Genomic DNA, 27051 nt, shown 5'->3' on the forward strand with positions numbered 1-27051 from the left:
CCTTCCCGTCTTCCTCCTTCTGCCTGGTCAGAGGACGTGGGACCACAAAGCCCAGCTACGCAGCAGTGCTTGATACCGCCACAGTGCGGGCTGGGCTGGGTGGTGCTTCGGGACAGCAAGGGGGGCAACTGCCACGCAACCGCCGTTAGCCGACCGACATCAGCCCGCCGCCGCCGGCTGCCTCTAGGCGCTCCGCCGCTCCCCGCCGCCGGCGGCTCGGGCAGCCCGACACCAGCGAGGGCCGCGGCCGCTCTCCCGGCCTGCCGTCACCCGGCGCGGCTGGCGGGCTCGGCTTCCCGCCCACTTGGAGGCTCGCCACCCCGTTGCCCTCGGCCTCCCGCCGGGGCGGGATGAAGCTGCGCAGCGAGCGGCTACCCCTGGCCTACAGCACCCAGCTCGCCCCTGAGGCATCAGGTACGGACCCGGCCCTCGGGGCTGCCCCCTCAGCTGGGCCTGCCGAGTCCCTCAGCCGCGCTGCGTCCCAGCAGGCGCGGTAAGGCATTTCGTGATGTGAAGTGCCCTCTCTAGTTCAGATTTGCTTTTAAGCAATTCCACAGCAAACTGAACCTTCACAAGGTCCTCATCGAACTTTATCCCTTTAATGAAATAGCCCTTTCATCTTGGTCCTTTAAAAGATGCAAACAGAAGGGGACCGCACCAGCTTCAGACCTTTAGTGTGCTTATCGATGCTGTTCTGTTTTGGGAAAATAACCGTAATGTTTGTCAATTTTTAAGCAGAGAACTGCAACCATGCTGCTTTATTTGCAAAAGCTGAGGAGCTGTTGGTGAAGAGAATGGCAAGCGGAGATCCTGTGGCATGGTTTTTGAGAGGACAACTGTACTACGAAGAGGTTGTGGTTTCCTTCTTTTAAGGAAATACTATAAAGCTGACAATTTTTTAATACAATTTCAGTGGTAAAAGAGAGAAAACCTTAAACTAAAAGAGATGCCTGTGCCTGTTTTTTTCCCACGAAAAGCACCAGGTGTTCCCCTACGTAAGTTTTTCCTGCACGGTCCCCAGGCATCTAGTGGTGGCTCCCAAGGATCAGGTAAAGAAGCAGCAGCCTGTCCCTACAGCTAACTTCCAAGCTGAGCTGGTTTTTGGCCAGCTGACTAGCCAACCACCACCTACTGTTTTCAGTTACGTGGTTCTGGTCCCTGACCCCAGACACAGCTTTTGATCTTTGCTCTTTGCTCTCCCTTACCTCACTGCCAGTTTTGAGTTTAGTCTTTGTATAACCAACCCTTTGTTGAGATGTAAAAGCAGATTCTTATAAACCCTCGAGGTATAAGAATATCTCACTTAAGGGAAGTCAGATAGACAGGGCAGGGCATCTGGATTAGACATTTTCCTCCTTGAACAAAAAAGATGGCATCTGGGGGAAGGATAAAGGTGGTCCAGAGAAGATGTTTGCATACCACTGCTTGTTTGGAAGTCCTGAGTGCTTCCACCCTATCCAGCTTTCTTGTGGTTGTTGACTTACTCTTTTTCTGATTTCTACAACTTCTGTAGTTGTTCTATGCAAATTTTTGTTCTTTGTTCATGAGGGAAATGCGCCAAGTTGAAAAACTGCAAGAGAGCATATATCAGAGTGAGGCAGCCATATGTACCCTTTGTACTGTTCTGTCTTTCCCAGGGGTTGTATGAAGAAGCATTAATACAATTTGAAAAAATCAAGGATGTAGATTTTCAAGCAATGTATCAGTTTGGTGTAATGCATTATGATGGACTAGGCACTACAGAAGACCCTGTAAGTAATATAGCTGTATGATTTTTACTTTCCTTTTAATATCAGCTGATGATTACTAAGACCTTCTTTATAAGCTTGATTATTTAGTTTAAAATAAGCAGGTCTTTGATTTACAATTAGTTTCAAGAAGTACAGGTGTTTAAAAAGCATCATTAAAAGATAGAGGGTTCTGAAGTAGTTCTCAAAAATAGCTGTAATAAAATAGGTTCATTTGAAAAACACAGTAATTTGTATTTTCAATTATGAATTTTAAAAGTTTGTGCTGTGTGGAAGCTGTTTTAAAATTGCTATTCGTTACTTATTAATAAGCAGTATATCTAGATGAAAATGTGTAAAAATGGAAATCAAACAACTATATAGTTTTGCACAAAGATGTTTTTTGAGGTACTTTCTAGTCTCTTAACATGGATACTAAAGAAGATTAAGCTTCTGCCAGTGGCTGGTAGCAATATTTTAAAATTAGAGAAAGAATTACATTTTCAAGAATTCGAAGAATTCAAATTGAAGAGTCACATTTCAGAAAAGGAAGATTAATGAATTGCTGCCATAAGAAGAGAGTTTATTGGAGAACATGACTTAAAAGAGTGGTCGGAGGAGAGAATACAAATAGGGTGAAAGAAAGGGTATGTAACAAGATGGGAGGGGAAAAAATAAACAGCATATTAACAGATCAGATTCTTGTGCTTAGAGGATTGTCAGCGGAACAGAAATTATTCTGCTGTTTTTTTAGAGGTGGTTCATTTGTTCTGTATGCTGTATGCCTGCATAATTACCACATAGGTTTGTTTGCAAATAAACATGTCAGAAAAGTTTCTTTCTTTTTTGTGTATTTCAGTATGAGAGAGGTGAGTAAGAGAGGAACCTTTTGCAAAGGACTGTCTCCAGTGCATTTAAACAGGGTGTCCATGCTAAATCCTAAAAGCATAAATCTTGTTTCCGAAATACTTTTGAGTTCCCTGGATGATACACCATACATCTGCTCACATGCAATGTTTGTTCTCCTTATGCTTATTTAACATTATCATTTTTTTGTCCATAATGAATTTAAGGCATTTTTAATGGAGGGACTTAAGAGTGTATTAGTGTTACCACTTTGCCTTTTGTTAAGGTTGTTTCATGACTTCAGATACATTATGCAATATGAGAAAGTTTACAGAAGATCAGTATTGAAAAAGTAGCATGTTTAGGATGTGACATTCATTTATGTAAGTGTATTTCTCAGAAAATTTTTATCAATGAAGAGGAATATAGTATTAGATGAACTTTTATAAGGAAATGTTTCACATTAAAAATACATGACAGCCAAAAATCTAGGGGCTGCCTAGTAACCAAAGATCAGTTCTGCTTTGCTATGACACTGTTCTCCAGACTGTCCTACCAATATGCCTCAGCCTTTCTTCAGTGTGGAAAACTTACCTCTTTTGCAGAACATAGTGGATTGTCAGGATCTTTATCTCATGCTCTTCAGAGTCTGAATGTAGTAACCAAAATGTCTCAATTTTTAGGAGAGGGGAGTGGAATACATGAAGAAAATACTCTACTCTGATTCCCCAAAAGCAAGACGCTTGAAGTTTGCAGCTGCATACAATCTTGGCAGAGCATATTATGAAGGATGTGGTGTCAAGCAGTCAACTGAAGAAGCTGAAAGGTAATGGCAGTCAGTAATTTTCCTGACCAATCTAAGATGCTGTGTTACTTGAACTTTCTTTGTCCCCATTTTCTTAGGTTGTGGCTTTTTGCTGCGGACCATGGAAATCCAAAAGCAAGCATAAAGGCCCAGAGTACTTTAGGAATGCTTTATTCTATGTCAGCTCAAAAAGACCTGAAGAAGGTAAAGGCCACTTGTACCTTTTGAGTTTCACGAGTCCCAGTTAATCTTGACTTTGCAGAAAGATTAGCAGGTTCAAACTGAAACAGGGGAAGTTTAGATTGGATATAAGGAAGAAGTTCATTACTGTGAGGGCGGTGAGGCACTGGAATGGGCTGCCCAAGGAAGCTGTGAATGCTCCATCCCTTGTGGTGTTCAAGGCCAGGCTGAACAGAGCCTTGGGTGACATGGTTTAATGGGAGGTGTCCCTGCCCATGGCAGGGGGTTAGAACTAGATGATCTTAAGGTCCTTTCCAACCCTAACTATTCTGTGATTCTATAATATATTTGTCTCTGAAAGCTGTATTTTAAGTACTGCTAGGCATTATTATCCAAGTCTGTATGAACAGATGGCCAGAATCACTCATTTTGACTAATTTGACACTGCTGGCCAATGTGTTTTGGTGGTGGTTTTTTTTACTGGGAGTAACAGGGAGAACTGGTATTGGAATAGAATGGATTTCAGTTTTGTCAGCTTTGGTAACCTTCAGAAACCAAGATGTCACTGATGATAAATGAAGCAGGTTTTAAAGCCTTACAAGGATTCTGCTTTATGTGCAAGCATTTCTTACAGGATGGTTGATATAAGAGTGTTTATGTAAACGCTATGGAACAAAGTAGCTAAAGTAAATGTGTACTCCAACTTTGTGCCTCTTCTTTAGGCCTTTTTCTGGCATTCAGAAGCATGTGGCAATGGAAGTCTGGAATCACAGGGAGCACTCGGTGTTATGTATCTCTATGGACAAGGTATAGGTCAAAACGCTAAGGCTGCTTTGGAGTGTTTGAGAGAAGCAGCACAACGTGGCAACATCTATGCTCAAGGTCATCTTGTAGAATACTATTACAATAGAAAATTTTACTCAACAGCTGCTGCAGTAGCCAAAAGGTGAAAATAATTTTGATTTTTTATGATGATTCTTTATGTAAGACCACAGTGCTCAGATTAAAATGATTAATAAGTTCATGCTCTTGTCTCTCAAACTCGGGAGATGTTTGAGATACTGAACGGCAAAACCTCATGTAGAAGAGGGAATAGCAACTCAGTGACAAAATTAATACTGTAAGGTTCCCACCACTTTTCTTTCTGATCCTGTGAAGCAAAGCAGCCTTGAGCTAGAATCTTAAGTAGACCAAGCAGAAGCCCACATGCAACCCTGCTTTCCATGTCTCCTCAGTCCACAATCTCTAGGCTTCACCACTCCTTTTAAACCCCTACCATTATAGAACCCCAGGTTGGAAGGGACCTCAAGAATCACCTGGTCCAGCTTTTCTAGGCAAGGCATGACCTAGACTAGATGTCCCAGCACACTTTCCAGCTGAATCTTAAATGTTTTCAGTGTTGAAGAATCCACCACTTCCCTGGGGAGATTATTCCAATGGCTGATTGTTCTTGTGCAAAATTTTCCATTTATATCCAGTTGGAATCTCCCCAGAATTAACTTGCAGCCATTACCTTTCATCTTTTTCATGTGACTCCTTGTAAAAAGGGAGTCTCTGTCTTATTTGTAGCCACACTTTAAATGCTGGAATGTGGTGGTAAGGTCTCCTCTGAGCCTTCTTTTCTCAAGGCTGAACAAAGCCAGCTCTCTCAGCCTTTCCTCATAACAGCAGGCTTCCCAGTACTCTGATAATCTTTGTGGTCCTTCTCTGGACCCTCTCCAGCCTGTCTGCATCTCATATAGCAGGGACCAAAACTAAATACAGTATTCCAGGTGTGGCCTGACAAGCCTCGAGCAGAGTGGGATGATGACCTGTCTCTGATGTTGATGCCCTTGTTGATGTAACCCATCATCCTGTTGGCTTTGCCAGCAGCTGCACACTGTTCACATATATTGAGCTTGTCCACAAGGACCCCCAGGTCCCTTCCCACAGAGCTGCCACCCAGCTAGGTAGATCCCAGCCTGTGCTGCACTCCTGTATTATGTTTTCCAGGTGCAAGACCTTACACTTGTCCTTGTTGAACTTCATAAGGTTTTTGTTAGCCCACTCTTCCAGCCTAGTCAGGTCAGCCTATGGGGTGGCTCTCTCTTCCAAAGTGTACGCTTCCCACTTAGTTTGGTATCATCAGCAAACTCCATTTGGGTACACTTGATGCCATCTTCCAGATCACTTACGAAGCCATTAAACAAGTGTTGGGCCCAATATTGATCTTACAGAAGCTGCATCCTGTACATGCCATTCATAGCAGCAGGTCTGTTTTTGTCTCCTTTTGCACTGCAAGGAGACTAACAGCTATTCAGTATAGTCTAGCATGTCCCTCTTGGAATGCATCCCTTTTAGCCAATGCTGAATGGTACGTTATCCAGGCAAGTGAACAGTGCATTTCATCAGCTGCAACTGTAACTGCAGAAAATAGCAATGAAATCTGATACTACAGGCAGAAGTGCCCATTTCTGAACCAAGAGATACTGACACCATATTTGAAACAGTTCCACTTACCTGAGATTGCAGTTAGCCTTGTGGCAAAAATCTCAGCAGTTCAATCAGTTGTATCAATACCTTTTCTGCTAAGATTTGTCTGTGTTCATACCAACTACATGGTTTGTTACATACAAACAAGTAAACCTTTGTTATGTACAAACATCCAAGCGTTATGTGATTATGTACAGTATAGCATTTCCTAATATTATGAGACTAGATTAGCTACTAGTATTTCACTTTAAGTAACAATTTTGTTGTCCTGTACACTTCTACTTACCCATTGCTATGGTATGAAGTCAACCATGCTGAACTAGAATTTTTCGCCTGTCTTAACTGGGTATTGTTATTTGCATCAGCATCCTGTTGTGTATCTTTTGGAGAAGTAAAAAATGCTATATATCAGAAAGATAAAAGAGGCAATAAGTTACCACTATTATAGTTGAATGGTTTTGCTAATAAGTCATTGAGGTTGTTGGTTTTGGGGTTTTTTTTTTGTCTTTTTTCCTATTTTGCTGCTGCATTTGTTAATGGGACCAAATTAAGTGGGAGAATACTGCTCTGAACAATCAAATGATTTAATAGGCACTGAGGGCAGAGGGCTAGTTCAGAACAATCTTTCATACACTGATTTATAGGGAATAGCTATAAATTCAAATGACTTGCACTTCTTTTTCTTCTGTCAAGCATATTATTACTCTTTGTGTCTGGAAAGGATACAGGGCTTGGGGGGCTCTGTTTTAAGACAACAGCTAGGAAAAATATCAATTCCCACTTTGAAATGTTGTACCTAGTACTGCAGCAACAACAGGAGATCATAGCCTGCCAGTGAAAACAATGTTCACTTCGTCCCTCTGATTCTTGAAATGGTTCTTGGTAAAAACAAGTTGAAAATAAGGCGACAGTAAGCAGAGATGCAGCATAAAGAAAGTAACTGAGCTGAAACAGTTGTAAGTGGTTGTCAGAAGTGGGTTTTACAGTCTGAGTCTGTCAGGTATGACCAAGATCATCACGTTACTATGATTTTGAACTTGGAATTTTACAATCACGGAATCATGGAATGGTTTGGGTTGGCCCTTTACAGATCATCTAGTTCCAACCCCCCTGCTGTGGGCAGGGACACCTTCTAACTAGATAAGGTTGCTCAAATGAATTGGAAAGCTCTGCTGTTCCTCCAGAAACATACATTTTTTTCCATAAAGTATTTTGTTGGGAAAAATTAAAGTACGCTGCCTTTTCTAAGTAGCATAACTATAGTGAAAGTGACTGCAGAAGTTATGTACTTGTTTTTGCTTTAATGTAACGATATTCGAATAAGACTAATTTCAGATACTGAAGAATCCTCATTAGGTTGCTGAATAAATATACATTTCAGCTTATTTTGGATAATGATGGAAAGGAGGTGGTGTCAAGTCATATATGGTTTACTTCAATTAGTGCTTGAGGTAGCATTACCTAAGCTAACGCTGTAAATTCCACAGCAGAATTACAGACCATGATGACATCAATACGCTAGCAAAGATAACCGACTGTCTTCCCGCATATGTTGCCAAGGGGGTTGCCATGGCTGCTTTCTACTTGGGTAGATGCCTCCAGCTTGGCCTAGGTGTACAGCAAGATCAAGCTGCTGCTTCAAAACACTATTCTAGGGTAAGTTGGGAAAGTTTTAAGTCTTTAAATGTGTCTGGAAAGACTAGTTTATGTCTCATGAAATTGAGTGATACCTTGGGTTTCAGTCTTTAAACTTGTTTGGTTAAAGACTCCAACATCATGTTAAAAAAAAAAATTGTGCAAGAAAATGAAGAGTTATAAAATTATATCAAAATCTACTAAAAACAGTCTGAAAGGATGCCGTCTGCCCACTTGCTTAAGCAAATATTGCATTATGGTAAATGTCAAAAAAACATCTGTGGAAACTACCACAGCAAAGAGCTTGGTATCTTGCAAGATAGATTAGCTAAACCATTTGAATAATCTTATCCCAAATTGATGTCTCTGACATTCCCTCAAACTGGAAAACCCTAAGTTTTTCTCTACTTTAGATTCTCTTAACAATTACAACCATCATTAACAGTGCTGAAGTCAATCATACCTGGCTGTCATACTTGGTTTTATGTTTATATTTTAACAATACCTGAAGATCTACTGTTACTGAGACACAGGGGCAAAAATAGGTCACATTGTTTGAAAATTCTAAAGTTGAAGTAAAATGTCTTGCTTGAAGAAGATCAACAGCGGCTTCTAGGCTACTAGATAATATCAGTGATAGCTAAAGGTACAGTCAGGGCAAGATGATTACGCCAACTGGAAGGAAGTGTAGCAAGATTGGATCTCAGCTTCAGGAAGATTATATGCTTTCTGTTCATGTAGAGACCATTTGTTTCAGCAAGTAGAATACTTCATGTCCAGCTTGGTGCAATCCAAATAAATGGAGAGTTATGTAAATGATAAATTATCAAGTAATAATTTTTGTGGCTCCTTACTCAGGGAAGCCAACAGACTTAGCAGAGAAGAGGTGGTCCTCTGAATGCATACTTTTTAAACATTTTATTCTGCTGTGAAAAGTGTTACAGAGGATAGGATGAGGAGGAGAATGGGAAAGGAATATAAACTGCTGTTAAAAATGCTGTAGGCAGCAGTCCAAGTAAGTGTTAGGGACTTTCACTCATCATTCACTACCTGTACATCTGAGCCTGATACAGGAAGTCTGCTGCCCTCTTAGTATAAAGAGAGATGATTTCTCTTGATTTGTGGCATGCATCTCCACTCAACAACAGAAGTAATGGAAAATAAACAAGGAAGCTACCTGAAGCAGTAACTTCAGAACAAGTAAAAGACAAGAGCTGTGGGTGTGTTCAGTTCCTTTTGTATGGAAAATAATTCTTGTGTTAACTGTACAATTATACCCACTTAAAATCAAAATCTTGTTTGCTTTTTTAATTAACTGCTCAGCTGTGGTTTTGGCCTACCTTCTAAGACCCTGTCAGTTCTGAAAGGCAAGAAAGAGAAGATGGGCATTCCAGGGAATACTGAAAAAAAGGGATGCAAGTGAAGTAAACTGATCCTGCCTGTGAGCAGATTTAGGGTTTTGACTGTGGTGGCAGCACATGCCATATCAACAAAGAGAATAAAAAATTAGAACCAACACTACAGTCAAGTATGTTCATTTTAAATACTCATTTTTTTTCTTTAGAAAAAGGGATTTAAAGCTGAGTAGCATATTAACTCTTTAATATTTTAACGAGTTGGTTAACTTTTATTGTAATTATCTGAGATAAAGACCTTATTAGTGTTATATTGATATTGACAACATACAATTTGACTTTAGCCATAAACTAGAACTGCCTGTTCTTTGTTTTCAAAGGCATGTCTTCTGGATCCTGATGTTGCTGCTGACCTTCAGCTGGCAGCTAATCTTGGGAAAATTTAGCATTTCCTTTAGCTGTGACTGGTATATGAATGTACTACCACAATAAACCATCTTTAATCTGAAGCAATTACAGAGTGTTCATCACTTACTGCTTGCTTTCCAACTTTAGAGAAATTACTATTTAAAGCAATCTACTGACTCTTTTATATCTAAAACCACAGACAAAGTAAAAAGCTCACACTCTAACTGAGATGAGGCAAAGGCAGACTTAAAAATTCTATCGAAGACTTACAGTTTATTAAGGACATTTTACTGGGGCAGATGTCCTGTGTTTTCTTCATGTCATACTGCCATAAAGCATGTGAATCAAACCAAAACCAAATAAAAATGGTTGTTCCCTTTTCGGCATTTTTAATATTTAAACATTCAATTTTAATACTATGAAAAGCGTGAACCCAAACTCGTCCACTTTTCACATTCAGCCCGTTCACAGGTCACAGCCATTTTTAAATCTTACCTTTGTTCTGTGCAGACTTTCTTTCACATGCTTTTCTAATGCACCTAGATCTACTTGTATCTTAACACATTTTATTCTTAGACTGCAGAGGTTTCAAGTTGGAAAGGCCTTACACAGTTCAAACCATGTGGTTTAAGCCCAGCCAGTAACTCAGAACCGTGAAGCTGCTCATTCACTTTTCCCCTTTCTCCCTCCCCGCTCCCGAACACATCAACTTCTAAAACTAGAAAATAACACTTCCAGAACTATAGATAAAAAATGTTAGCATGGAAATATTCAATATATGTCCTCTGAACAAGGCCTGTTCTCCTCAACCTTTCATACTTCATTTAAGTTGCCTCTGGTAGTATTAGCTGAAAACCTTCTGGCTGGGAGTGTGTACACCCAAGCAATGTTGTGCTGAATCTCTTATCAAAACTTACTTTGATCATCCACTAGTAAATTTTACTGATGGCTCGTTTCTAAATACCTATTTACTTGTAAAACTTTATATGTGCAGAATTTGTCTTGCTTCTTGGGATTGTGCCATGCATGACTTGAAAACTGTCCTGAAACTGCTGGAACAGACAGACAGATGTTACTAAAAAGACTGATTTAAATATACCACGAATCTTACGTACCTTAGCCAGTCTTAACTGCAAGGAGTTCTTCTACGAGCACAATTGTACTGAATGTAAAATAATGAGTGTCGCCTAGGAATTTTTGATGAGGTTTAATTATTTAGATGTGCATTAAGATATTATTTGCATATCTTTACATAAATTAAAAAAACACTGAAGACATCATTTTCTTTCCTTGTATAAAATAAGGTTGTTTGAGTTGAAGGTTGTTTGAAATTGGGGTATTTGAATATAACAGCCCTGAGTAATATCAGGGAAGTTATTAGAATGGTTTAATTAAATGTTGACTTAATCTTTCATAGAAGCAATTCATAAGCACTAATCTGTGAACTAACATTTAACACAGGCATCCTGTTAGGACATACCAGTTTACAACACATTTTTGACACAGACTTCGAAGTGACGCAGATACTCCTTATGAAACCAGTGCTGTCAAACTCATTCATTAGTTGTCAGTACAGCCTCGTTACCAAGTACTGCAATCCAGCTGAGTTATTTATTGCTTACAAATGCTTCAAACTACAGAAAATCTTTGGTAAAAAGAAAATTGGTAAAATTTTCACAATAGCTTTACATGTAGTATTGCACGACAAGGCTTTTTCAATACACAAGAAAAAAGGAATGCTGAAATCCTCGGTGAGGAGATTAGAACTGTACAACATTCATTAATTTACCACTATAAGCAAAATTTCTTTTCATAAATGTTTAAAATATTTTCTGGTTTCTTTCACCTTATATGAACATTTATTTTTCAATCTATATTTTGAACAGAAGAGTAGTCAAATAGAACCATTTAAATAAAAATTGGCAACTATACAGCATTGTCTTGTCTACCCTACTACAGCATCAGATCTTTTCAAGTCTGTTTACTTCACAAAAAACTCAAGAAGAAAGAAAAACGCTAAAAATAATCATAGTCCTCAGCCCTCTATGGAATAGAGGAAAATAAGTTTCATGTCTATTATTGGACATAGACATTTCTCTAGTGATCCAGTTGTGCAGATTCAAACCTAAGTGGCATTAAGCTGCTCTAAATGAGCTCTTAGCTCAGGACACAGTTCAGTTAGCAGCAGTTCCAGCAAAACCTGAAAAACAGAAATGAGTTCAGGTAAGTACAGGTGCCAAATGAGAATTTCTCCTTCCTTTCTGTCATGTTCAGAGCACCACAGATAAGAAAAGCATGAAGGGTCACTACTTATCACTCATGCAATTCCATTTCTTTCAGCCTAGAGTTAGCTTGAGGGCTGCAGATAACACAGGAAATGCCTTAAGGCTAAAAGAGGGCAAGTGCCACAGGGACAGCTGCCTTCATTCAGATGAGGATTTCCCACCCTGCATAAAGTGGTGCTGTTGTGTCAAAGCTGCAGCAGCTCCATCAGGAAGCACCAGGGCATGTGCTGCCTGAGCATGCCAATGCTGTTACCAGCTGCAGCAGCAAATGAGCCAGAAGAGACTGAGGGAAAAGGTGGTAGTACACTTGGGTCCAGCTGCATACTCCAGTCAGTCCCAACCAGCAACAAAGGAGGCCTGTCATATCCTAACTGTGAGCCAAACCTGGAACTTTCCTTCCTTATGATTCTCCAAGGTGTCTATTTTCCTCAAGTATATGAAGAGATAAGTTTATACCTCATGAAGTCAGGCAAGCTGAGTGTGGTAGAGGATCTCTCTTAGACAAAGGCAATACTTGTTTTTAAACTTAAACAGCTTCTTGTTATTCAAAATGAGTCACATGAGGTAACCAAGTACATTTCTTCTGACTTTAATAACCAAAAACATTACTTGCACACAGAACAAAAGTCTAACAAATTTCTGCAAAAACCCCGTGCTCTAATACAGCAGAGCTCAGCAATTAACAGGAGTATAAAGTTAAAAGGCTATTTTTCTGGTTACTCACATAGAGTAGATGCTTGTTTGCCTTCCTTTCTTGCAATGCATTGAACACTTTCACTACACCATGGCGAGCATTTTGTTGTCCAACAAGACTCTGCAGAGTATCTGCAACAAATATTAATTTAGCTTAGTGTTTCACTCATGCTAGGCAAAACCTCCAGCTAACCGTACCACCCACAAAGGAGAGGAAATAAAACCACTGCACTTCATGGCCCATGGTTACAAGATACATAGCCCCCATTCACCAACCTTTTAACAACATAGGTGTGTTAGGTCAGGTCAAAACCACTCAATCTCAAGTTACCACAGTTTAATAAGGGTGTATGCATCTCAATTACAACATTTTTAGTGTTTTAACATGATATATAGAATGCCCTTTAGACAGTTCACCTCTCAGAGTCAAGTCTAATTTCATACATTATTAAATCATTCACTTAAACACACCTTCAGCCACAAAGACAGAATTACCTTAACAGTTAAAACAGATTCAGATTGCCTCTTAATAGTCACAGAAAATACTTCCCACAGGTAAGTCGATTACTTATAATTTGGATTAGACAATAGTGATCCAGTGCTTCATTAATTTAAGGGACATTCAGCTGTCTCCTGACACATCTCTCCAAACTCAGAAACAACAAAACAGAACCACAAACCAGCTATAGAAGCCTGTACTAGGTTAAGTAGGTGAGTATCTAACAGAGAGAGTAAATGACAAATACTTTGCATGCATGCCTGCTGCTGTTTTCGCAGTAAAAGTCAACTAATGGAAGGGGTGTCTGAGACATCTCAGCCATAAAATAGCTCATTAAAGTACATTCTGTTCAGCTGGAGGCGAGTATCTTGGGTTCAGCTGTAGCAGTTATTTTTCTCCTTCCTAGTAGCTGGTGCAGTGCTGTGTTTTCGACTTTAGTCTGAGAACAACGCTGATAACACCCTGATGTTTCAGTTGTTTCTCAGTAGCACTTGCTCTGATCAAGGACTTTTCAGTCTCTCATGCTCTGCCAGTGAGGAGGGGCACAGGAAGCCAGGAGGAAGCAGAGACAGGCCACATGACCCAAAGTAGCCAAAGGGGTATTCCATGCAGCTGCACATCATGGCCAGTGTATAAACTGGGGGAGTTACCTGGAAGGCCCAGATTGCTGCTTGGGTCAGGCTGGGTATAGGTTGGCGGGTAGTGAGCAACTGTATTGTGCATCACTTGTGTTTATTGATTCTCCATCTATTCCCCCCCTTTTTTATATTCTCACCCCTTGTTATTTCCTTTATCATTACTAGCAGTAGTTTTGTTTCCTAACTGGTTACTAAACTCACGATTAAGCAGACTGAAAGCGATCTCACCTGGAATGTTTTCAAGTAGTTTTTGCTGTGCTCTCTGTTTTGTCTCTCGCTTTTGTTCATCGCTCTTGGCTCTTGGTGGTGGAGCTAACTTGCCATTTGGCCAAAAAGCATCTCGAAACACACCAATGTAGTAAACAAGCATTGGTTCACTGAAAATCCAATGTACAGTGTCACGGATTTGCCTGTGGAGAAGTACAGAAAGGACTATATCTTTCATGTTTTAGGCAGATTTATTCTTTTATTCCTGAAAGTAGTGAAAGTGATGCTCATTTTCACATAGTTACCCCAAATTATGATTTCACCTGCATCACAGCAACTTAGATTCAGCTCTGGGTTCTCTAGGATCTAGGTCACTCCAGATACCTGACTGAGATGTGGAGAAGGCTACATTTCAATGTAATCCACAAACACAGACTACAAATTACTACATATATTACAAATTACTACACTGAAACTATATTTCAGAAATGGGCCCTACAAAAGCTCCACTGGGAAAAGACATAAAAATTAATTAATTGTGGTAAACTCCAAACTAAATGCATGCTAGATTTATCCCACCATGCCTGGTGGGATAAAAACAGATGAAGTTTTGATAAAAGCACAGGAAGTTCCCTCACAGCAACAGCACGTCAGAGAGGGGACTACAAACGGAGATACCAGCCTCCTCCTGTAGCTGCAGGCACTCACTTGTAGCCTTCAGCACAAAGAGTCTGAGGTAGATAGGCTCCAGGCTGGGCCAGAGTACAGCCAAACGCCTTAAGATCAATAAACGTAAAAACTCAACAAACATGTACAAGGCTATACAGGAACTCTGCATGCATGCTGTGCTCATTCTCTCTCTTCGTCCTTTCTCAGGTGTCTTTCATACTAGTCATCAGCAGGGTATGAAAAAATGAACTGAATGATTTAAAACTCAGTGAATGGCTACTGCCAGAGGCCACTCCAATTTACTACTACATCACGTGTGAGAGGTTTTAAAAGCCATGCTGTCATGTGCAAATTTAGTCACAAAGGAGCAGCCTGTTCTGCTGGGAGAATACTCTGCCAAACTTTTTCTGACCAATGACATAAGTTCCCACATGAAAGGTGTGTACAGACACGCATGCTTACTTCATAGCCTCGTCCAGGCCTCACTTGGCAGTTATGTCTTCAAATGATACAGAAAAATACCTTCATGAAAACACATCACTGTTACACATGTACAGGTTTCGTGTTATAAATTAATGGCTCGCATCATGTGTAAACATTATTTCAGTCACTTTTGAGAAACGAGTATTTGATTTGAAAGAAAGTACTTGAAACAGAATCCTATTTTTTTTACCAGATGTGGTAAAAATCTTCATGGGACTGTAAGATAAAGCAAAAACTAATAAAAGCCATTTAGAGCCAGGACATTCAGAAAAGCAGTATAGCCAAGTCTTTTAATTTATATATATATAAATGCAAGGCTGCTTCACTAAAAAGAAGGAAGTCACTTTCCACACGTGTCTCCCATGACATGTGTTTTTCCAAAAGCAAAGTCCTACGTAGGGTTAAAAATAAGGAAGAATCTAGTTCATGTATCTGTGTCTTCTCTAATCGACATAATATATTTTTCAGCTGAGCTGTAGAAAACAAATGCAGATAGCCATATACAGCAGAATGTCCCAATTTTGTTTCTCTTTTAACAATTCTGCTCTCAGCTTTTTTTTCATAGAACAATGATGTGGGTTCAGCTGAATTAACAGCTACTCACTTGTTGATAGTTCTTCCAAAAGTGACTTGTACTAGTGCAATCAATGTTTTTCTGACCCACTTGAACACTGAAACAATGAAAAATGACAGAAAATAAAGACCAAGAGATTAGTAACATCAGGGTACCCACGATCATGTTCAAAACTCCCTCACACCCAAAACCCACCAACCCACCCCTACAATAAACATGTGTTACAATCCTTTCAAAGATTTCACTAACTGTGCATGGGTCTTATTTTTCTTGACTGCTTTCCCTGTACTGTTTGCTATATGCTTTTTAAGTCTTGCAGATTACATAAACACATCTATTTATGTATCTGTCCTTTGTAGCCTGTATTGCAAACTTTAAGAGTATTTCAAGTTTACTGAGCTGTACAACTACCAAAACACCTTTTTCTACTAAAATACCCCCCAGAAAGCCTTTCAAAATTCACACCCTTTCCACACCTGCTTGTCTAATGTACACACAGCAGCACCATTAAAATTCTGAAAACATCTTCACTCAAATAAACCAAGCATTTAGCTTTTCATTACAAATAAAGCAAACAAATGGAAGTGCTTCCTTGTAATTAGTGGTTAGTCTTTCTTTCAAGGCAGTTCACCATCAGCACAAGAAAGTCTATATTTGGAAGATACATCTGTCATTTTTGGAAGGTGCTGCATTTCATAATAGTCACCCTGTAAATAATTTTCTAGGGTGTCAAGTGTAGCTGCACATTCAAATAGAGACAAAAATAGTTTTATTCATTACTCTCATTCAGTTATGTGTGGCGTCTTTTCCATTATATCAATTGTAGAACTAAAAGGCACACATAATACACTTCAAATGGACATTAAAATTATGTTGCTTTGTCAGTGATATGTTCTGTAATAAAGTCATCTTTCCTTCCTCATAATTCATGCATTCTAACATGCAGCCTATTTACAGAGAACACGCTGCTGCATTTTACTGGGGTTTTCTACCTTTGTTTAATTAAAAGCTTAAGAATACTGAATTCAAATGCTTTCCCCTACTAATTACATTTTTACCACCATGTTATTTTGGAATTTCACTTTTGAATAAAAGCTCTGAAGTCACGAACTACTGAAGAAGAGCTCTGTTCCAAGCAAACTGGCAATGCAGATTGTAAGAACATTTCCGCTTATTGAAACAGCAGAAAAATCCCAATTACAAAGTCCCCCAGATTTCTTGGCCAACAGATTCCACTGGCAAATAAGCAGGCTTGCAGCTTACTTCCTCGCAGTTCAAAAATCTCTCCAATCAGCATGAAACATGGTTCAGCAAGAGAGTCCCTTTTCCCATCCACCTCCTCTCCGTAGTCCGACAGGTCACTATCCTCTTCTGTTTCTTCCTAGGGAGACACAATACATACAGCTTTCCATCCTTATAGAATCATAGAATAGTTAGGGTTGGAAAGGACCTTAAGATCATCTAGTTCCAACACCCCTACTATGGGCATGGACACCTCCCACTAAACCATGTCACCCAAGGCTCTGTCCAACCTGCCCTTGAACACTGCCAGGGATGGAGCATTTACCACTTCTTTGGGCAACCTGTTCTAGTGCCTCACCACCCTCATAGTAAAGAACTTCTTCCTTATACCTAACCTGAACTTCCCCTGTTTAACCCATTACTTCTTGTCCTATCACTACAGTCCCTAATGAAGAGTCCCTCTCTAGCATCCTTGTTAGGCCCCCTTCAGACACTGGAAGGCTTCTATGAGGTCTCCACACATCCTTCTCTTCTCCAGGCTGAACAGTCCCAACTTTCTCAGCCTAATTTCATACAGGAGGTGCTCCAGGCCCCTGATCATCCTCATGACCCTCCTCTGGACTTGCTCCAACAGCTCCATGGTCTTCGTATGTTGAGGACACCAGAACCACACACATTACTCCAAGTGGGGTCTCACAAGACCTGAGTAGTATTGCCTTGCTCTGGGGAAGGAGCATGGCCAGCCCTCTCAAGAAAGAGCATTAAAGCCAACATCTCTGCTGGTGGCAGGATGTGGCAAACAGGGCCATTATCACTGAGGATACCCAAGCTCAGCGTCCCAAAGGGAGCAGAGTTAATCAGAACAGACTCACAGGAGAATGTATTGAACCACCTCAGTTTGGGCAGAACCATTTATTCAAGAATGAAGAGCAGACAGCAGGTTGTTTCCCAGTGTAACAAAGATCTGGTTCAGCATCAGGACTACACCACCTACCATTACCCATGCCAGCCAGCACATCCCTTTGCTTTCCTGGATCTCCCCTTGTCTGCCTATGCTTAGAGCAAAGCTGCAGTGAGGTAGACCTGCCCCCACTGAGGTTGGTGTTATGCACCAGGAATGGTCAGAATGGTGTGCAGACAGATCTTCTTTCTTCAGCCTGGTTTTCAAAGAAACTCCTCATCTCTTCCTTTCTTCCTTATCATTCTATTATCTAATACTACCCCCTTTCCCCCATCATCATATGGTCTGGAAAATGTGCTTCACAGCTCTATTTCTCCTGCACTATTTTGGTGTCTTTCTTGGCCTTAAGGCCACAATCTTTTAGCCATCCCTTGCCTGTCATCTGAACCCTGCTATACAGAGTATCCTACAGCATCTCAGCTGGTCATCAGTTTGTCTTACTCCTCCCTCACACCCTCCAAATCCCATTTAAAGTCCATCATCAACTTTGGGTATATTTCCAGTTCCTGAATCTTCTCCAGGCATGGCACTGCACAGTGGCCTATACATAGTGGCCACAGTGTTGCATATTCCAACCTTACATATTCTGTACCCTTCCCAAGTCACACCCTGTGACTTCCTGAGTCACATCTGGCATTTTCTCTGGCATCCCTTGAGATGCTGCTTCTCTCCTCATAACCAGGAACCAAAGGAAAACACCTCACAGCAGTGAAGTGCACTGTAAGTGTTCACAGGCTCCCTTGTTAAACAACTTGATGAGTTCCCAGCTTTTAAAGCTTTCTGCTAATATTAGGCTAAGCTATGACTGAGGGCATGGAACAAAAAGCCACACCATACTGACCAGGAATGCCACACAAGGAAATCACAAATCATTACCCATCTTAGCCCACAAGCACACATATTCACTGATGCTGAACAGATTTTCTCCAGGGACACAGTCTAGAGCAAACTCCAGTCCTGATCACTATTTTCCTCTGGTCAACAGGCTTCTGAGCCCTTTTCTACTTTTATTATTCAAGAAATTATCTTTTATTTAATTTTTCATAGTAGACATAATCCTATATTGTCATTAAGCACTTGAGCAACAGAATAGAAAGTAAGCTTACTGAGTTTGCCGTTAAGCCCACAGGGTGCAGTTTGACGAAGACAGATGCAAAGCACCAATAATTCACTACGTAAACACAGTAAATAAAACAAGTGATATTGATACTACTACAGAAAATGATCACAGGGCCACACTGCTGCCGAAAAGGCAAGTGTAATACCATGATGTTTAAGCACAAACATTGTTCATGTGATATATATATACACATACAGATAGAGAAATATTTTCATACATGGGAAAAGGAAAACCTAGTGGGAACATTGTGTTTCAAACTTTAGTCCCCACATTTCTAAGAAAAATATGAATAATCAGGTAAGTCTAGAGCAGAACCATAAGAACTAAATAAAACATAACCTAACAAAAACTAGGAGAAATTGAGGCTGCTCAGTCACAGAAATAAAAGGAAAGTAGTAAATCCTGATAACTGAGAGGATCCTAACCCAAATTGTTGGGTGTTTGCTGCAGACACTACAAGAGCTGGCTGGCTAAAGAATGGACATTTATGTTAGGAAGTAATAAAAGGTTTCTAACCATGAAAACAGCTGAGAACATTGGTTATCAGAGGTTTAATAGCACGTTAGACAAACACATACCAAGAATTGTCCTAGCACAGTTCAGCCTGCTTGGAGCAGGAAGGTAAACCCAATGTTCTCTCCAAGGTCCCTGCTCTATTTTTCTGTTCATCAAATCCCCTATCATTTAGAAAATGCAATGAGAAGTATAAATTCTTACACCACAGTGCATTTTCTATCCATCAGACGAACAACAGGCAGCTATGAAATTATGGGCAATTTTAGTCAATGAGCTATTTTAGTCACTCACCTATTCTTCATTGTGTTTTGAAAAACAATAGTTTATTATGGCTTAGTACCAAATTCTCAAAGTGGTTTGCCCACATGGGCTCCCGCCTGTATTGGCAAATTCTCCCTGTAAGCCTGCACCATTTGCCTTCATTTTTTTGTCACAACTAGCTTTGCTTCAGCTCTCCAGAAATGAAGGACACACAGCTGTTCCTCACAAAGAGAGCTTCCCAAGAGAATTACTTTTACCTGTCAAAAACCCTCTGAAATATGCATGTTGAGAGCACAAAAAGTGGGAAATTCTGCTATAAAAAAAAATAAACGAACCCACATGGACTGAAATTTGTTTATTTGTGGCAGGTTACACATTTGCCTATATATGTATCTTTATCAAAGGGCAGGAAACATTTCATTAACAAACACGTTTAGAATTCACAGACAGCTCTTATTTCTGAATCCTTGTTCACTTACAGTAAATTAAAAATGACCTTTGGAAATGCCTTCCAATACCACCTGCCATTCAAATGCATTATATTAATGGCTCTCCCTGCTTGCTTTGGATAAGTAATTAAATTTGGGAAGATTACTTTTTTACCACTTACCTCCTGATGAGAAAACAAATCACCAGGAAGTCGTTCTAGAAATGAGGAGAGTGAAAAAGACGACTTCTTTCCTTGCACATCAATAACTTTGAGGTGCTCTGGGGAAGGGCTCAAGAAGGCGTAAAGTGCTTCACTCTGGCAGAGTCTTTCATCAGAGAGCAATTTCTAGGGAAGAAAAATAATGACAGAAACAACAAGAACTGTTTAATTGGTGTACTAAGGAACAAAAAATGTCAGGCCATCCAATAAAACTGATTATAACATGTCTCAGAGGCAGAGTGAAATAAAAACCAACTCATGTCTTACAAAGGTACTTTAAAAAGCTAGTTTTATAGTATCAGAACTAGTAAGATTAAAAGTTTTTTCTTACAACTTTCTTTTTAAAGTTCTAATTTGTAAGGAATTTGTTGTGAGGTGCTTTACAGGATTCATTATCTACTGTTTCTTACTTAATCAAAGTTTAAATTAACTTACCACTAGAGGAATGATTACTATCAGCCAAACTCATCTCGAATTCAGGCATTTTGGACAACTTTGACACATATATCATCAAACCTTACATCTAACCTATTTGTTCTATTTCGGCAATAGAGAGATAACATCCACTCAACTCTCCCACTTAGATCTGTTGGTTTTGTCTTTATTTTCTCACCTGCAGAAAACTGTTAAGCTGGTTCTTGGATTTCTCCATGAATTTCTGGTCTATGGATTTGAAGGGCAGCTTGCTGAGAGAAGGCAACTGAACTTTCTTTAATGATGGAAAGCACTGTAGAGGAGAAAGGAGAGCTCACTTAACATGAAAAATACCTTTTCTTACCTATTATGGACTGACACCACTTCCCTTCACACCACCACCATTATCTACCCCTTAGCAGACAGAAAGGTTAAAGCACTGTAAAAGGAAACCTTCTCTGTCCCCATAAGCTGGCATTTCTAGTACCTCTCTGGAAGCTAGAGACAAAATCTAGTTTTGAAAGAGGCTCATGTATGACAGTGCAGAGTATACACCATTTTGACATTGGGTTAGTTCAGTAAAACATTCATTATCAAGGGAAAAAAATAATCAAGTTTTATAAGCATCTTGCAGAGGCCACAAACATGCACGGAAAACAAGATCTAAAAGCTTAAAGGCTGGCATAAAAACTGGCAGCATGAATTTTTTATCTGGTTTTCCCCTCTCCAAGCATCATTCTGACAAATTTTAGCAACCTGCATCTTCTCCCTCCCCTAACCGAGACCCGTACCTCACTGAGTTTCCGGTGTATGTTCTGAAACTCATTGAGCTTCCTGGGAACAGTCCAGTTCTTAGTTTCAGCTCCGCCAACATCTTGTAAACTCACCATGACAGAGTAACAGGGCACTTGTTCTCCATTCTCTTCCAAAACCTTGTGGGGAAGAAACCAACAGTAAGGTATGCTACTCTGAAAGCAAATAGTGGAACATTTGGGCTGCCAGATGAATGGCTTGCAAATTCAGTCATCATCAGCCCCACGCTTCTCTTGCGGTTTGAAGGTGACACATGGAGCTATACCCCCTTAATGAACTAAACTTGACGCAAAATGCTGTGTCAGTCCTGAATGAGTCCTCCAGCTAACCGCTATTACACTTCACATACAGCTTGGCAGTGCTGTCCATCAGCAATTAAATCTCCCTGACATGTCTTTTTCAAACAGGTGCATGTATTATTTCAGTTAAGATGCGTACCACAGAGCGTTCTGATTGCTCACCAAGACTCCAGCTCTCCCATCTGCATTTTTCTGAGTGTTCTCCCTTATTTCCCACTTCTTTCACCATGTTCACGCTCAGGCTCACCCACACGCCAGACACAGCAGCTCTGCAGCTGGGCCTTGCAGCAGTTGGTGCTGTCTCAAGCAATTTCTCTGCTCACTTGGGCTATTCTGCATGTACACAGCATGATATCCATGCAGTGTTTATTTCTGAAGGGCTCACAACTTCACAAAACTACTAATGAATCGAGCTGTACAACCGCCAGAGGAAGGAGGAGCAATTAACCACGCTGTGTAAATGGGAAAACTACTGCAAAGTTGTTAAACGATTTTTCTTGAGACAACAGCAGCAGCGTGATCACATTATTCCTTAGTTTGATGAGCCACCTGGGACTTCATCCTTATGCCCTAATGGTAACAGATTTTTGTTTACCTGTTTTAAGGAGACAGCTAAATAGATTATGAACAGCAATTAATAAATGGAAATAAATCCATTTTTTTTTTTGGCCAAGACAAACTGTCAAATGCTTGTCTTAATATACATGCAAATAACAGCAAAGTAATTATAAAATCCCACTCTTGCATAATCTTTATGAGGAAGGTAGTAATTTTTAAGCTTTTTGGGGTGTTTTTTTTCTTAAAGAATATTTAAATAATCCAATTGGGATAAGAATAAACTTTAAAATTCATATAACATTTTCTGAGAAGCCTGTAAAAGTCTGATAACACTTAATGCTAGTGATAGATAATTTGCCGAGCAGCTATATCATCACTGCTGTAGGAGACACACAGCTAAAACCTGTGTTTAAATTTTTAGGCTGTTGAGAGCTGTACATGAAGAATATTCCCTGAGATGTACTCCTAAAGCTGCACATGGATCACTGGGAAACCTGATCTGTGGCCCAGGTTTCACATCTCTCTGCTATAAAACCTGCAGCAGCACCCAGGCAGAATGCAAAGCATCAGCTTGAACATGTGAAAATGTGCCTGGTTCCCAGCACAGCTATTTGGGGAACTGCCTTTTTCCTGCCAGACTACTGCAGATAGAGATGCTTGAATGGTTTCCAAAATGTAGGTCAGGGAGGCCTGGCACAAAGGGACCCAGATCTCTGGGACAGTCCCTGCTGCGTATACCTACCCCTGAGCTAGACTGGGTTTGTGTTTGTAGATGACTCACAAACACCTCCTGGCAGATGCTTATGGAAACTGGGAGAGCGGTGCTGAAAATGCCGATTTAAGCCATCCATATCATCCTCCGTTACACATTCATCCACAGCATGGGGATTTGCATGTGTGTAGTGTATCTGAACTGTAATAGTCAGCAGGAAGTCATCCCCCTGGAAGCACATTCTCAAAATGGGAGGACTTAGTACTTAACCACAGAATGGTAAGGGTTGGAAAGGACCTTAAGATCATCTAAGATCATCCCATGGGCAGAGATACCTCACACTAGACCAGGTTGCTCAAGGCCCCATCCAACATGGCCTTGAACACTGCCAGGGATGGAGCATTTTCCACTTCTTTGGGCAGCCCATTCCACTGCCTCACCACCTTCACAGTAAAGAACTTCTTCCTTATATCTAACCTGAACTTCCCCTGTTTAAGTTTAAACCCATTACCCCTTGTCCTATCACTACAGTCCCTGATGAAGAGTCCCTTTCAAGTATCCTTTGCAGGCCCACAGAGTCTGCTTTCAAGTTAGGATCCACATTCAAAATCATTTTAATTCTAATTACTAAATGAAGACACATTACAACTTCCTTCAAATACCCTCATATAGATACCTGAAAGTCTACAGGATCGTAAGAATGCATACTTTTCAAACAACTGAAGTACTTGTGCATTTGTTTTTCCAGATTAGTGAGTCAACTGGAAAACAGAAAAATGGGATGTTAGGAGGTGTTGTCTAAGTCAGGAGATAGAGTCCTTTGCTGTAACAGGCACCATCTCATACAACCACTAACATGAATGAATTCAAACTTGTGTCACAATTTCTTTTCCATCCCTGCTACATTACAAGTCTACTCTAGACCCTCATCCTGGTCACAGGAAGCTTCCTTTCAGTTTCTCATTTGTTCCAACAACTCCTCACTCCTTCCTTATGTTTAACGTTATCAGTGTGTTTCTACAGACAACCCTACTCTCCCTTTTGCTCAGCTAAGCAAATTAAAGTGCTTTCACAATCACTTCTCATGGGAGAAGTTCCTCATTCAGTCCATTCAAATCCACCTTTCTTGAAGGCAATGACCTGCAGAACAACTCTAACACTTCATCATCTCATATAGAAACTCCTCTCCTGATGTATTCAAGGGCTGCATTTGCCTTTTTCACACCTGCAGCCCACTCAAGACAAACTGCACATCTGACAAGCCACCAGCATACCTACTCCTTCCAGCCAAAAGGTGCTCCAACAGGTGGGAGACAAAGCACACAGATCCTGCCAAACACTGAACCTTCCATGCCATGCCATGAGACTTCACTGCTCTTCTAAAACCTCAGTCCTTTCTGAGAAAAATCCCAACCCTCTTCCAGCTCTGATTCTTCATGCGCATAAACTTAACATTTGTTCTTTGGTTTGGTTTTCCAAGTCCAAAGGTCCTGTGACAGTCTCAGCCCTGATCATCTCCTAGCATTGCAAGGGCTCTTAGAATTAGCCCCTAGGATGGAAATTCCACAAGTCTCCTCCTCGGCCCCTTCTCAGCCCCCTTCCTTAGCAATTTACACCTGTGAGTCGTTCAGGTTATTCACTGCTGATTACCAAGCAATTTGTTTGCCTGTGCCAAAACAGAAGAGCAGAACAAGACCAAAAAAAATCAACCCCCAGAAACGCACACTAATAACCACCATTCTTTCTGGGTATTCTGGTTCACTGAACCTCTTCTGCTGTTAAACATAGTAAGACACAAAACATGTAAGTACTGTATCTTTTAGACACAGCAGAGACACAACTGCACCCAAGTGTGAATCATGGCATGGTAATATAACAAGAGACAGTTCTCATAAAAAACAATGTCCCTAAGATAGCAATTTGCCCAATGCCAAAACCAGTTCATATACACATAGGTATTTTTATAGCTCCATTACAACAACAGTGTCTGAGGAATAGAAATGCTGTATGTGCACTGTAGTCGTCTCTGGGGAAACAGAGGTGAAGCTCAGAAGAGATATGGGTTTCCCCCCCAAGTAAATATAAAGTATACACAGTGTACACAAAGGTAAAAGGAAAGTATACACAGGTTTTTATTCTTCTCTTAATGCAAGTTTGAACTGGCCCAGAAGATAAGAACTCATAAATACCCCCATACCTCGCCTGAGACAATGAAGGCTTTCCACAAGCCAAGATTCTCACACCACCAGTCTGTTCTTGCAATGTGCAGCTGAAGGTCACTGTGCTCTCTCTCCATGAGAGTAATTTCATCCTTCAGCTTAGAAACAATCTGTGGAGGAAAGTCTGTTGATTACAATTGGTAAGAAGCAGCTTCTGCAACGTGCCTAGTTGTGTCTTTAGGGACGCTATTCAGAAAGGAGAAAAGGCACAAAAGCAAGGAGAGAACGAATAATTTGGATGGGAAAAAAGTTACGAGAGAATCTATGATGCCTCTTATAAACTCGTAGAATACACAATAATCTTAAAGGTCAACCCTGACACTAAAATACAAATGAATTAGAAGGACATGCTAGTATCTCACTATCAGCATAAAATACGCTTTAGATAGGATTATATATTACACCCATATATTACATATTGTATGCTGTATACAAACTTGAAAATCCAATTACTCAAATACACATTACTGACGACCTCCTCCTTACCATTTTCAGATATACACGATGTGACCACAGAACCTGGGAATAGATTTCATTTCTAGAACCTTTGCTATGTTAACAATCATTCAGGAAGTTACCACTTAGTTCAGTTTAGTTTTGGAAAGGAAAGGACTTATTGTGGAAAGAGCACATTTAAAAAGATGTTCTCATCAAGACAGATTTTACTTTTACATCCAAAGGAGAAAAAATAATGTACCTGTGATAAGGTGCTCTCAACAGTAACCACCCCAAGTATCTATTTAAAAGCTCCACAGGTAAATGCTACTGCAGCAACACACGCATTGGGGGGGAAAGAACACATCTGTGCTCTCACCACTCTGAACAGTAGCAGTTGGATGACAAATAAAGGGTATCCTCTGCCAGCTGAGGACACACACACAGAAGAACGCCGCAGAACAGCTGTGGACACATTTCCACTTGTCTGCAGCAGAGAGATGTGGAAAGGACAGAGAGAATGAAGCTAACCATGGTGGCCTCAAATGTTATTGTCCACATCTTTCTCTTAGTGGGAAAGCAGATATGCCAGCAGAGAATGAATGTGGTGTCAACCTCTATTTGGACCAGCATCTCAGCACTCACTCTGAACCCAGGCCCTGAGCAATGACTAATGCCCACATACATTTTTGCCATTCCTAGGATGAAGGCATTTTGGGGAGACACCTTGGCTACTTGTTCATCTCACCCACTGTCGACCATTTGCAACCAACCTCATTACACCTCAAAAGTTTGGCCCAGCTGCTGCATCTGAACAACAGTCCTGCAGTATCATCCTCAGTAGCAATGCAAATGAGTTGGCCTAAGCCAAATGCAAATCACTTGCTCCTGCCTAAGTTCTTAGATTACTTAACTGTTGCACTTTGCCAAGAGAAAAAGATATACTTTTTTTAATCCAAGACCAGACAGACAGTTATATATCCCTCAGAATTTTTAGACTGATGAAAGTGTGCCCTGAAGATTTCTCCTAACTCCTTATAAAGGAAATCATTCACTTTTATAGGTTGGAGGGGGGGGGATGCCCTTTATTTGAGCAAGCCAGACACAACTATAGATTATGAAATTGTGCTGCTATATCAAGGCCAGCAGAGGGAGCGGAAGTTAACCAGCACATCCCTCAGCCGCAGTGCTGTGCATGCAGGAGGGACAAACAGGCTGCCATAAAGAATTACACAAATAGACATGGGTCAGGATGTAAGGAGGAAATACTATTTGACATCAACACAGCAGCAAGACCTCTCGGAAAATGATCATTATTCTATGACAAACAAAGCCGATAAATCATACTTGCAATTTTACTTAGAATAGCTTTCAAA

The 27051-nt window shown here is 40.4% G+C and overlaps 2 protein-coding genes across 3 annotated transcripts in view; one reads left to right on the top strand and one right to left on the bottom strand.

The window, feature by feature from the left end:
• The first annotated feature begins 208 nt into the window (after positions 1 to 208).
• On the top strand, positions 209 to 9533 carry LRP2BP (LRP2 binding protein). 2 transcript variants are annotated; one of them, XM_061474022.1, is made up of 8 exons: positions 209 to 414; positions 736 to 851; positions 1638 to 1751; positions 3257 to 3399; positions 3477 to 3582; positions 4281 to 4504; positions 7521 to 7686; positions 9401 to 9533. In XM_061474022.1, exons 1-8 carry the CDS (start codon positions 351 to 353, stop codon positions 9464 to 9466), a joined length of 999 nt encoding a protein of 332 aa, XP_061330006.1. In that variant the 5' UTR covers positions 209 to 350; the 3' UTR covers positions 9467 to 9533. The 2 variants fall into 2 exon arrangements, with proteins under 2 accessions (XP_061330006.1, XP_061330014.1); XM_061474030.1 differs by having other exon boundaries at positions 739 to 851.
• Positions 9534 to 10620: 1087 nt separating this feature from the next.
• Positions 10621 to 27051, bottom strand: part of SNX25 (sorting nexin 25) — a 78700-nt gene continuing 62269 nt past the window's right edge. The window contains exons 11-19 of the mRNA XM_061474041.1: positions 25219 to 25350; positions 21431 to 21571; positions 20839 to 20952; positions 20187 to 20351; positions 16740 to 16857; positions 15507 to 15573; positions 13772 to 13953; positions 12438 to 12538; positions 10621 to 11628 (exon numbers count right to left, since the gene is read on the bottom strand). Coding sequence (XP_061330025.1) covers positions 11554 to 11628; positions 12438 to 12538; positions 13772 to 13953; positions 15507 to 15573; positions 16740 to 16857; positions 20187 to 20351; positions 20839 to 20952; positions 21431 to 21571; positions 25219 to 25350 — 1095 coding nt within the window. The 3' untranslated portion in view covers positions 10621 to 11553. The remainder of the gene's footprint in view (positions 11629 to 12437; positions 12539 to 13771; positions 13954 to 15506; positions 15574 to 16739; positions 16858 to 20186; positions 20352 to 20838; positions 20953 to 21430; positions 21572 to 25218; positions 25351 to 27051) is intronic.

Source organism: Pezoporus flaviventris, unplaced genomic scaffold (genome assembly GCF_033815535.1).
Source record: "Pezoporus flaviventris isolate CSIRO_AGI_PZ_B2104156 unplaced genomic scaffold, CSIRO_AGI_Pfla_v1 ptg000002l, whole genome shotgun sequence".
NCBI lineage: Eukaryota > Metazoa > Chordata > Aves > Psittaciformes > Psittacidae > Pezoporus > Pezoporus flaviventris.

Coding starts and splice junctions, on each gene's coding strand:
- LRP2BP (XM_061474022.1), top strand. CDS start 351: ATGAAGCTGCGCAGCGAGCGGCTACCCCTGGCCTACAGCACCCAGCTC. Junction 1,752..3,256: donor TAGGCACTACAGAAGACCCT/GTAAGTAATATA, acceptor CTCAATTTTTAG/GAGAGGGGAGTGGAATACAT. Junction 3,583..4,280: donor CTCAAAAAGACCTGAAGAAG/GTAAAGGCCACT, acceptor CCTCTTCTTTAG/GCCTTTTTCTGGCATTCAGA.